The sequence below is a fragment of the Homalodisca vitripennis genome, chromosome 1 (genome assembly GCF_021130785.1).
Source record: "Homalodisca vitripennis isolate AUS2020 chromosome 1, UT_GWSS_2.1, whole genome shotgun sequence".
NCBI lineage: Eukaryota > Metazoa > Arthropoda > Insecta > Hemiptera > Cicadellidae > Homalodisca > Homalodisca vitripennis.
Genome location: NC_060207.1, coordinates 140,425,838 through 140,437,906, shown reverse-complemented (window position 1 = coordinate 140,437,906; position 12,069 = coordinate 140,425,838). Strand labels below are relative to the sequence as shown.

General features: G+C 31.4%; 1 protein-coding gene across 2 annotated transcripts in view; it reads right to left on the bottom strand.

Moving 5' to 3' along the window:
• Positions 1-310: 310 nt before the first annotated feature.
• The window catches only part of LOC124372256 (probable ATP-dependent RNA helicase spindle-E), a 116,419-nt gene continuing 104,660 nt past the window's right edge, over positions 311-12,069 (bottom strand). For both annotated transcript variants that reach the window (XM_046830640.1, XM_046830633.1), the window contains exons 21-27: positions 10,167-10,304; positions 9,486-9,628; positions 7,403-7,537; positions 5,678-5,813; positions 5,290-5,402; positions 3,962-4,201; positions 311-944 (exon numbers count right to left, since the gene is read on the bottom strand). In XM_046830640.1, the coding sequence (XP_046686596.1) occupies positions 773-944; positions 3,962-4,201; positions 5,290-5,402; positions 5,678-5,813; positions 7,403-7,537; positions 9,486-9,628; positions 10,167-10,304 (1,077 nt within the window). In that variant the 3' untranslated portion in view covers positions 311-772. The remainder of the gene's footprint in view (positions 945-3,961; positions 4,202-5,289; positions 5,403-5,677; positions 5,814-7,402; positions 7,538-9,485; positions 9,629-10,166; positions 10,305-12,069) is intronic.

Below are 12,069 nucleotides of genomic sequence, written 5' to 3'. Positions count from 1 at the left end.
AATTTAATCCATCCAATATGGCAGCTATCACATGACGACCAACGTCTAGCGTACACCTGACACAATGAATGAATGACTTGTCTGTTATCATCTGACAGGCTGATCAGACCAGTTCATTGCTTCTGTTGAGAAGAAGATTCATTAACTATTTTGATCACCATACTATAAAAAGAATGCATTCATAACCAAAACTCAAAGATGTCTATAAAAATAAAGATAAATGCAAATTAGAAGTAAATACTCATTTCTGTATGATTTACTCAGTGTAATTATTAATAGTAATAGCATGTTTGTGGAATAAAAATACAAGTTTAAAAACATCACAATCAGTTTATTGTGACTGATGACAAAATAAAAAACTTTACAATAAAAAACAATTGTGTTAAGTGTATATTTTACAAGGCCATGTAACAACTAAGTTTATAGTTATAATACATGTTATTTTAGTATACAAATACTCACAATGAAGTTTACAGTTATAATAGATGTTATTTTAATATACAAATAATCACAGTTTTATTACAATGTATTTAAATTGAAATAAACAATCTAAATTCCTAAACAGTTCTCTTCTTTTATTTAAATATTACATTTATTAAAATTTAATCATGTCTTATCCTAAAAAACTTATTGATCAAAAGTGAAAATTGAGAAAAATAAAACAGATCTCAATATTTTCATTTACTTCACAACTAAATACTAATGAAAGAGACCTAAATCAAACTTGAAGAAAAATAAAGATGAAATTTATGGTTGTTTAATATTGAGCATATTATTTAAGATTTAATCCTTTCTTAAATGTGAGCCCTAGGACATTGGCACGGGACTGAAGCCATTGCACCAGACGCTGATGGTAGGTGGTATCCATGTGTTGCTGCAGCTGGTTAAGAAACTCAAAGTGAGCATCACAGAGGTCACAATATATCTGGCGAGGCCTCAAACCACTGTAACACAATTAACTCATTCTTTAAGCTGTTGAAATATTCTAAGTACCATAGTTTTTACTCTTAATATTTTTTACTTTTAATAATTTTTTGATTTGTACATGAGTACAGAGGCAAAATTAGGCCTCAAGGCCCTTTTTACATTTTACTTCAACAAAATAAAACTACTAAACAAATAGATAACTCCAGTAAAAAATGTACAAACTTAAAATTTATTATAATATTTTAAAATTATTTAAAAATTAAAATTAAAACTAAATTTGAACATATTTCTGTGTATTTTTAGGAAACTATACATAATTTAATTTAATAATATAATTTTTATTCATAAAAAGATACTAAAAGTGTCACTAAAATACCTTGTAAAAATTACATAAAAACAGATTTCTGCCTATTATTAGAAAACTATTAGATACAAAAAAGTTAAAATATAAACTTTGCTCATCTTAATGAGACCTTTAAAATTATATACAACATTATGCATGTTGCAGTTTTAAATGTTTGATTTATATAAATTTGAATTTTTCAAAATTTAAGTTGGGGTCAACACCATAATACTCTTAAAAGTAGTCATGTAGTTGATCAGAAGAAAGCTGAGTTTCTTGTGAGCAAGAAATCGGGGTCAGAATAAACAAAACTCAAACTGATTAAAAAGTACAGTGTGTTCAGTAAATTACAACAGTAAAAAACAACAGCCGCCATTTTTAAACGATTAAGATCAGTGAATTCTGTTTTTTCCAATGAGTTCGTTTTAACAAGCAAGACCTTTAAAATTATGTTTGGTTTGCCCTATGCTTAAATTTAAAATTTTTAGATTCAAACATTCGACTCTTAATTTTGGAATACTCTGTACATAGAATTTGATGAACATGACTCCCCAAAGGCATTTTATCAGGAAAGCACTTTGTTTTATGTCAGTACACCAAACCCTTCTCCCGCTATACATACTGCACTGGTGGTCTGCCTCACCCGGTATATGGAGTGTTAAGTGACATATTGAAGAAGACTATTTTCTCTATTCTTCTTCCACTTATATGATGTATCAATGAATGCCTGATCTGTTTATAAGAGGAGGCCAAGGAATTCACCTGGATCTTATAGGCCGATCTCTGTGGTTTCTATTTTTTTTCCAAAATTCTGGAATGTGTCATGAACAAACAGGTTAGTGCTCCCTTTGAATCCTTGAACCTTTTTTCAAATTGTCAGTTTGGGGTTTGAGTAGGTAAAAGCACTGTAGATGCTGTTGAGGTCTTGGTGAGGTCTGTTGTTGATTGTTTTGAAGCCAAAGCCTCCACCTTGGCAACCCTTTTTGATCTCACTTAGACCTTTGACTGTGTCCCTTGTGATATCTTGATCTCAAAATTATCTCATTATGGAATTTCTGATCTTGAATTGTCTCTGTTTAGATCTTTCTTAACCGACCACGGGCAGAAGGTTGGAAGCTGTCTTTCAACTCAACAGTCGGTTGAGTTTAGAGTTCCGCAGAGGTTGGTTCTTGGTCCTTTTTGTTTGTGGTCATTATGAATGATCTTCCTGTTAGCATTAAGACGGATTTAATTATGTTTGTTGATCATACTACTTTTTTTAGTTCTTATAAAGATTTCTTATGGTTAAATAAATGTATGGATGTAGCTTATAGTGATGCAGAAAACTAGTTTCAGTCAAATCAACTGGCATTAAATGTCAGTAAAACTTAAAAGATTTTGTTCACTTTGCACAATTATTTCATGTCTGATGAATAAATATCTCATGTTTTACTCCTTGGTATAATAATTGAATAAAGCTTTCTTGGTCTAATGATATAAATTTGGTTTGTGGAAAACTGTCTACAGAATTATATTTGTTACGGCAGTTGAAGTATGTTTTGTCTAAACCCTAGTTAAAGAATGCTTATTTTGCTTTTTTAACAACACTGTGCTGTATGGGTTGCATCTTTGGGGAAATGGATCAGATGTTATCAGAATTCTCATAATCTAAAAGAAAACAAATTAGAGTACTTAACGATGCCGAATCGAATGTTTGTTTGTAGGCCTTTGTTTATCAAAGAAAACATTCTCACTTTTATAAATATGTATATATACACTTGCATACTGAAAGTAAAAGCTAAACTTGTATCTGATAACCTTGTTCCAACAGGAGATGTTCATTCATATCTAATAAGGAACATAAATTTGATCAATAATGATTATGTGAGACAGTATAACGAAATATAACTTTTTCCACTATCTGTTACTCTTTTTAATAAACTTGGTAAAGATGCTCATAATGTTAATTTCAATAGATTTAAAGTTGTGATCTTTAATTGGATAGTGAAAACCCCTTTTCATTTGCTTGATGAGTACCTGACTAGTCCTAGTATATATTGTGTGTTTTAATCTTTTATCCAGAGTCCTGTTATTGAACATCCTATATTCTGTTATTATTTTACTAAGTCTATTCTTGTTATTGTTGATTTTTAATACCTGCTGTTAATATTTATAACTATTTTATTATTTATTTGCTTATTGCTTTATCTAACTTATTCTTCTGTGAAATTTAAATGTTACGATCTCACTCAATTGAATTTTAAATTGTAATTTAAACTTAGTTGACCTCATTTTGGATACTGCTTAAGGAAATATGCTTGTCACTTGTATTATGCCTGTATTTCTGATGATATCAATTGCCAACTGGTCTAAAGACAAACAAAGTACTGACTACTGAGTCAAATATTTTGGTTTCCCATTATTTTTTCATATGTCTTTATCTAAAAATTGTACAACAATATAGAGGAACATGAATTTTATACGATGTTTTAAATGTTATGACTCTATAATAAACAAAAAAGTTATTACAAACAATGTAACAAAACTCTTATGTTTTCACAAATATTAATTGTAGTCAACAAACCAGTAGAAGATTAAATAACTACTACTTCAATTAGTTAAGAGTAATAGGGTGCACGAGACAATGTCTCAGATTTTCAATAATAAGTACTCAATGTTACAGGATAATACTGAAAGAAACAGTGAACTTACCTATTCAAGGTTTCCTCAAGTTTTTCCAAAAGGTGTATAAACCGTTCAATTTCTGAACAACCATTTTTGGGATTAATGTCTACCCCCTCATGTAGTTTGTAGATAAATTTGGCCAAGTCAGCTTCGTCCGCTTCAGGTAATGGGTGGAAAACATGATCTAGCTTCAATTTTCCCCACATGTGAGGCTGGAGATTGGGGTATACTCTGATACTGTTGCGCTGAGATCTGGTTTTCACCAAACTGTAATATACACAGCTTGTAATGACCTTTGTAATTACAACAGCATAAAACTACCCAGTGAATGTAATGTTACCCTAATCCTACATGTTCTGACCTTTATACCATGCAATGTTTGGTAGGGCATGTTTCCAGCTTTAAATTAATCCACAAAGATTGTGTATAAAATGGCTTTATGAATTAATGAGAGTAGTTTTAGCTCACAACTCAGCACATTCAATCAATATATAAACTAGATTTGAATAACTGTGTTTCATAAAATGGTCATACCAATCTTTATAAAAGTTCACAAATTCATAGGATGTACATTATAAGAAGTTCTGTGAAAAATGTTTAATCAGAGCTTTGTCTACTTATCTGAAAATGTATTGTGTAATTAACTACAGTTATGAAAATGTCCATGTATATATTTGTTAAATTACATGAATCTCCTAGGATGTCCATGAGAATAAATCGGTGTGTTGACGGATGTATTGCGGCGTATAGGACCTGAGACCCTACTTAAAAATGTATGTGTAAACAATCTGTGTGTAAGAAGAGCTAAACTAGTGCTTCTAATGAGAGATTGAGCCTACTAAATGTTTTATTTTTAATGTGAGTTTCAAGATCCACCTCAAGGCCTATTTTATTTGTATTTATCAACTTTTTATACCCTGAAATTAACAAATATAGGGTCAATTTGATTCTGAGATCCTGCTCCAAGACCTCAGATCTAACCAATTTAATACTATTTGAATTATATTGTATAAATATGGAAAGGGTCATATTCAAAGCAGTGAAAGAATAGAAATTGACAGCACAAGGTAGGTTGGATTAGACTGTGACCTAATTTTTCCAGTAATAATAGTAGTTGACACCAATATTTTCACATTTAACATTAAAAAAAGTAGAACTGCATACAAATAATGTTCACTGATTTGAAGAGACAGATAACATGAGGAGGGAGGTACATATAACAGACCATAAGTCCTGTACCAGCTGGTAATGATTAAGATAGTGATACTGATAGTGATGGTGAAGATGAAGAACATGAATTCCAAACAAACCTTAAATCTAGTATATTTACACCGGTGGTAGGACTTAACACTCACCTGATGATGAACTCCCTGATGTGGTTCTGTATTTTAATAATGTGAGAATCTGGCATATCCTCAGTATCATCACTGCAAAACCTCTCGTTCAACCAGTAGCGCAGCTTGTTCACCTACCAACAGTCGCCATGAAATGTTAAGTTATATAATTATAATTACTAAGGTAACACTGACCCACTAGAAATTAATGTTCATTACATCAGTATGAATATGAAAATTGAAAATATAAACTGATTATAAAACAAATAAAAAAAAGTTCTTGCACAAAATACTGAAAACATGACACAATAATGAATGATACAATATATACAAATTTTAGTCTACCTTCTCAGGAATCCAATCCTTAAATCACAAACTAATGGAAGTAGTATATCTATTCTCTACTTACATTCAGTAGATCTTCATTTGTAAACTCAACGTCAAAAATAATTTCCATATCGTTTTCTTTGTACAAGGGTAGACCACTGCTCAGCTTGCCCAGTCCACAGAGTGCACCAGTGTACTGTGACAAGCTCTCATCCGTCCTATCAACATCATGGATTGTTAGAATAGAATTATTGTAAATTGGCTAAATAAAATGATCACTACTGATGTAATAAAATTTCAAGTCTGTCATGATATAATCCAATCTAAAATGAAAAACATTTATTCTTCCTAACAAAGCAAGACATTTATGTGAATTTTGTGTAACCCTCTGATAACCAGTACCAATCTCATTAAACTGCTTGAACTGACTATACAGATTCTTTAGTTGTCAAGAACAAAATGACTCCGGTTGTCTGTGAAAGACTTAAGAGACTGAATTGAGTATTTGAACACAGAGATTTAAAATTAAACATTATTACAATATATTATTTACTTACAACTTTCAAACAGTAAACAGTTCAGAAATGTTCTAGATAATTTGTATATATGTCCATCCAGAGTTATGCTCCCATGGGTATTTTAACATAATTGTATGATCTTCAATATGTGCAGAAGCAGTGATGTAATTCTCTATTTAGTTCTAGAACCACAATGTCCATAGTACATAACAAATTAAAAAAAAATCTTTTCACCCTTGAAAGTTACTAGCTCCAGAATCGTTACTGCATTCTAAACATCCTTCCTATAATAATCAATCCTTCCTAAAGGTGTCTGCCATAATCTATGTGAATTTAAGAAAATGCTGCGCTCGTGTTAGTATATAATTAACACTATCTAGATGGACACATGATGCCCAGATATAAAATGTTAAATTGAAGTATATCTGGTCCCCGTGGAAGTCTTTTAACCATTACTCTAAAAGAAGGCAAAACTATTACCTTTTTCAGTCTTATGTCGTTTTCAACTATTTACGTAAGATTACTTTTAAAATAAAACTTTGACATTTATTGGCCAAATTTGATAATTCTTCACTAATTTTGTTCAAAAGATTTATATTATAATACAATTATCAAAACTCTACAACTGAAGAGTCTAAAATTAAAATCTGTTCTTAATAATCTTTTTTTTTACATTTCAAGAATGACACTAAGAGAAGTAATACAAAAATCATTCACATAAACTATCATACAAAATGTACATGTCTACCAATTTTAAGTAAATGATTTCTAACAAAAAAATCAAAGTGTATTTTTCAAAAAGGTCACTTTTACTTCTTCACATAGTTAAAAAAATAGTCTTTTTGATCATTATCTTTCAATACTGGTAATAATTGAAAATTACATCTTTATGCATTATACAATTTTTTAAAAAGAAAGAATGTTAATTTTTTATGCAAAACAATGTAAATGTACTATTTTCTATTTTTAGGCCATACTTTTTTAAAAGTACAGCAAACTGAATGATATTTTTTTATGCTAGCTTTTAAAATGTCTAGTTACCTGAACATCAACATCGAAAGTATTAAATATTTTATGGGAAAAAAACTATCTTGGGACACTTTCATTCTCTAAAAGTTGTTTTTTATTTGAACTTTGAAGTCGATGGCCACTTTCTTTGTGTAAAAAAAAAAAAAAAACAACTTATTGGCACAAGTTTAATTCTACTGAAAATGTTATTTCAGTGTTTTAAGCTCACTGAATAACTCAACATAATTTTCTACAATTAGTAAGTAATATTTTGGACATACCTGAGTTCGATAGTTGGAGCAAAGATGAGGCAGATGAGTGCAGCAAGGCCATTCAGATTCGGCAGAACTGTGGTGTGATTCAGAGTGAGCTTTCGACCATCCGCCGACTGTGTAACAGACCCTGCTACCAAAAGCCTGTAGGCAAGAAAATACAGATGAGAAGTATACAGTTAGCCATTGTTTTTTTTTAATACTATCTTCTACATTTTTCAGCTGGTGTTTGTTCGATTTCACATAAAGTCATATTCTATATTATATTTACTAACTATTGCTTGTCAAAACCATATAATTAAAACAGATTAGGTCCTGATATTCAAGTTATGGTTGCAATTCCAAATTCAGTATCAATTGCTGTGTTATTCGTTAAAAATAAATAAAAATACAGCTTAATTTACAAAAATATTGAATCACATGTTTTATTGGAGATTGACTGATACAACCTAATCCAACTTTGATACCGATACCAAAATCAAGTATCGATTCTGAATTAGATACAGACTTCTGTGTAAATAACTCGGAATAGTAACTAAATACAGTGAAATCATGTTTAACGTTTTTCCGCCCATACAGCCCATGCCGACCCGACACTATAAGCGGTAATCTTCATATGTAATTAAACTTAACTTACTCGGGATTTTTATTGTTTTGCCCCTCAGATCACTGTTTTAGGCATTTTAAAGACTCTTTAGTGCTCGGGAGGTGCTGGAGGGTAGCCATATGCCAAAAGGAAATCTCAAATCCATATCATCTTTAAAAATAGGATGAAAACTTGATTGATAGGGATTTTCCATGTCATTAATTACTGGACACAAATCATGTTCATGTTCCCTCACATCCAGCCCAGCAACATAGCAATAAGTGAAATTTTTCTTATGTCTAACTAATAAATAATGAATCGGGAAGAAAGTAGTCTTGCATATTGTCTGTGGTTGTGCTCATAGATCGATAGTGGCTACGAGAAAAACACAAGTGCCCTTTATTGTATTACCATTGTCATTGTTTGGCTAGTAGCAGTATACAGAAAAATTGGAGGTAATAAATCGAAAACAACAATATAAACAATATTCCACTTGAAATTCTCATATTTTATGCTTATGCTCAAGCATCTAAAGCACACTTATTTGAGGACGACAGCTCAACAGCAGTACACAAATTACATGCTAAAACATTTGAAAAACACTTCAAAAACCTAGAGAGATTAGCTAATAAGCAAATTATATTAGTTCAAAAGAAATTATTTGCTTTCAGTTAGTATTTTCTAAATTTATATTTGTGTATAAATACATGCCTGCTGTCTATTCAAGGCAAATTAACATTTTCATCACACAACTTTGACATGTGCTGTAAGATATATATTCCTGATAAAATGTTATTTAATATACTGTCAATATGTTTATTTCAAGAAAGGTATTTATCTATGATTAAACCTAACAGTTTATACAGTTTTTTGTATTATGGACAATATAAGTGATGGTTCCTTTTTGTGCTGATTTTTTTATGTAGAGAACTTTATGAAATTAAACTTATTTTTATTCAATAACAAATTATGATTTCTTCAATGACACTCTTCAATGGCTGTTAGCTCCATAAAAGAAGAAATCTCAATCTCTTCCTGTGAATTGCCTGTTACTAACACGTTAGTGCATACATACACGTAGTACACACATTTTACTCATATTAATATTTTTGTTATCTCTCCAAGGAAGCAAATAAAAAGTAGAGTTCCCAATTTTGATCCTTAGGCAACTTTGTACTTTGTTGTTTGCTGGGCTAAGACGACCTATCTTACATAATGCTACCATTGACATTTTCTGTGAACGAAACTGTTTTTTCACTTATTGCTTATTGTCTATTGCTATGATAGGATGTAAACTAATTCAGTACTTTTTTGAAAATTCCTAATTTTATTTTGGTTTCAAACGTTAAGTGGTTGTACATTTGTTGGAGGCAACTAAGTCAAGTATTCATAATAGGCATGCTGTCCTCTGAAATCCTTTGTCATAACAAAAAAACCATGTAAATATTGTTGGGCAGCTATAGGACATTAATTAAAGTAACTGACTTGCCCACCTAACAAAAATACCTGTCATGGGGATCCGTAGGGTCTGCATCGAGAAGCACTGAGTTGACAGAGTTCCACTCAACCTTTACTTCTTTCTGGGAGCTGCATCTAGTCATACTGTACAGCTTCATCTCTAAAGGTGAGTTGGGACCCTTCAGGGTCACCTGCACATGACACCTCAACTGACTCAACAATCATCCATCTAGTGTTAAACATTAGTTAAATATGTTCATTTCAATAAAGAAAGAAAGGCATATAGGAAGGATGCAGATACTTAACAATTCTGGTTCCTTTTATTTTTTTGTCTAACTTACAGATGAGACAGGTGAGCAGACAACTCAACTTAGCAAAGCTCCTGCATCCTACAGCTTTATTGGTAATCTAAAGAACCTTTATAAAATTCTATATAGAAGGGGCCTCAGGGAAATTTAATAATTATATACCTGAGCACCAAAATTTACTATAAACTAAGCTCTGGGATTTCTGTTAAGAATGTGCACAACGAAAAGACAATGATAGTAGTGTTAATATTGTTTATATGTAAAAACAATCTAAAAGACAATTATTCCTCAATACTTCGGATATGCAAACCACAAAGTGAGCAAAAAATAGGTAAGAGAAACAAACTTTGTTGTCCAAAGAAAGATTTTCCTAGATTCAGATGACTACTAAAAATCCTGTTGTAACACTTTGATGACTCACCCGAGAAAGGCCACTGGTGGTAGGAAGAGACATGAGGTCTTTTTCAAAGGTCTTGACCATTCCGTCTTCATAATCCGCACTAGCTTCAACGTTGTACTGTTCGCTCTGCTGGACTTCCACCCTCTTTGCATGATTTAGCTAACAATAAACACAACAATTTATTCCGCTTCAAAATTGATTACAATGTGCAACTAAAATATACAAAACTATTTCTTTTTGGTACTTCAATTCCATTTGTCCAATAGCATTAAGATATGTCAATGACGAATGAAAGTACTACTAATCCATTGGAAACTTTACTCCTCAAACAGTTGCAGTGTTCTCCAACCTTGTATTTATAGTGGCAAAATGCAGGCTTTTACTAGAAAACATTTAATGAACTTATTTTTAAATTCTTTTCATTAAAATATTTATCAAATGGATGTTAATAAATTTGTTTTTAAAAGTACATATATGCATTTCTGAACTAAAGAAATGTATTACAGTGTACATTGTACAGCACATTTTCCACTCTAAGATATCCTCTCTTGGATTTCATTAAAATGGTATTATTACAAGATATAGGAGAGCAGTACACTATCTTCTACTTTCTCCAATTATCTATCCTAATGAGATAACGGAGTCAGGAACTCTTCTTGTGTGAATTTTAATTCAATTTTCTACAGGTGAACATTGTTTTAATGGTTCATCCTATCAATAACTTCTCTCAAATAAGAATCAATCTATGCTTACAATAAAAGAAAATAAATACCAGAAATTCCAGAAAATTTTAAGCTCCTATGCATAATACTAGACCCAAAGCATGGTGGCACCTTATACAGTATGTTCTAGTCAGGTCAGGATACCTCATTTGTTAAGATAACAATTTCTAAAACAGAATGACTTTTTTCCATGGAATCGTACTAATACAACACAGACAAGGTAGGAATAAGCCACACCGTGTGTAATATAATAGACCACTGACTATAGCTCATAGATGTCCTGCAGACAAGACAGACATGCAATTAAACACAAAGGAAATTTTTAAATCCCCAGCTGAAATTGTGCTAGCCAACTGAGCGGTAGGATTCAGAAATGCTCAACCAAATCGAATGAATGGACATGCACAGACAGAAATAATGTTTCTCTATTTAGAAATTAAGCCAATAAATCTATTTCATTTTAAAGCCTACAGATGAAATCTTTCTACAGTTAGGCAACAGGCATTACTATGTCATGTTAAAACTTCATAATTATTCTCAGTTTGTTTAAAATTAATTTATTTTACAATTTTCTTGTTGTGATCACAGTTACTCATAAGAACAAAGTAAATATATAGGCTCAGAAAATCTCATGAAATGGTATGAAACATAATCTAATTTGATGTTGCCTGCATAGAAAAGAAGCTTTATGATAAATTTCAAGTCTACAGTTGAGTTATTCTCGAGATATTGTGCGGACAGACTCACAAACAGGTATATATGAAGTTTTCCAGCCCCTCGAGTAATAAGATTCACTAGAGCTCATTCAATAATTATATGGATGTATGTATGTTATTTTTGTTTACATTATGGGTAATATGTATGACCTAAATTCCAAATTTGTAGGAATTGTGTCAGCTTACTGAGTGATAGGTTTTAATGACGCTCAGCCCAATTATATGGTTGGGAATGAACCATCAAGAACTCATTATTATCAATGTAGAAATTATGTTTCAGGCAAAAACTTAAGACTACAGATGAAATATTTCTCGAGGTATCTTGCAATGTGATAAATTCACATTTTCGTTCATTAAGTTATGTTTCATACGAGTGTTTAAACCTATGGCGGTTCACTAATTTTTAAAACCTTTTCCTGAAACTATTCCGCATTTTAGCATGGGTCGTAACCAAAACTATTCAGCTCAAAATGACCTTTTTGCAGT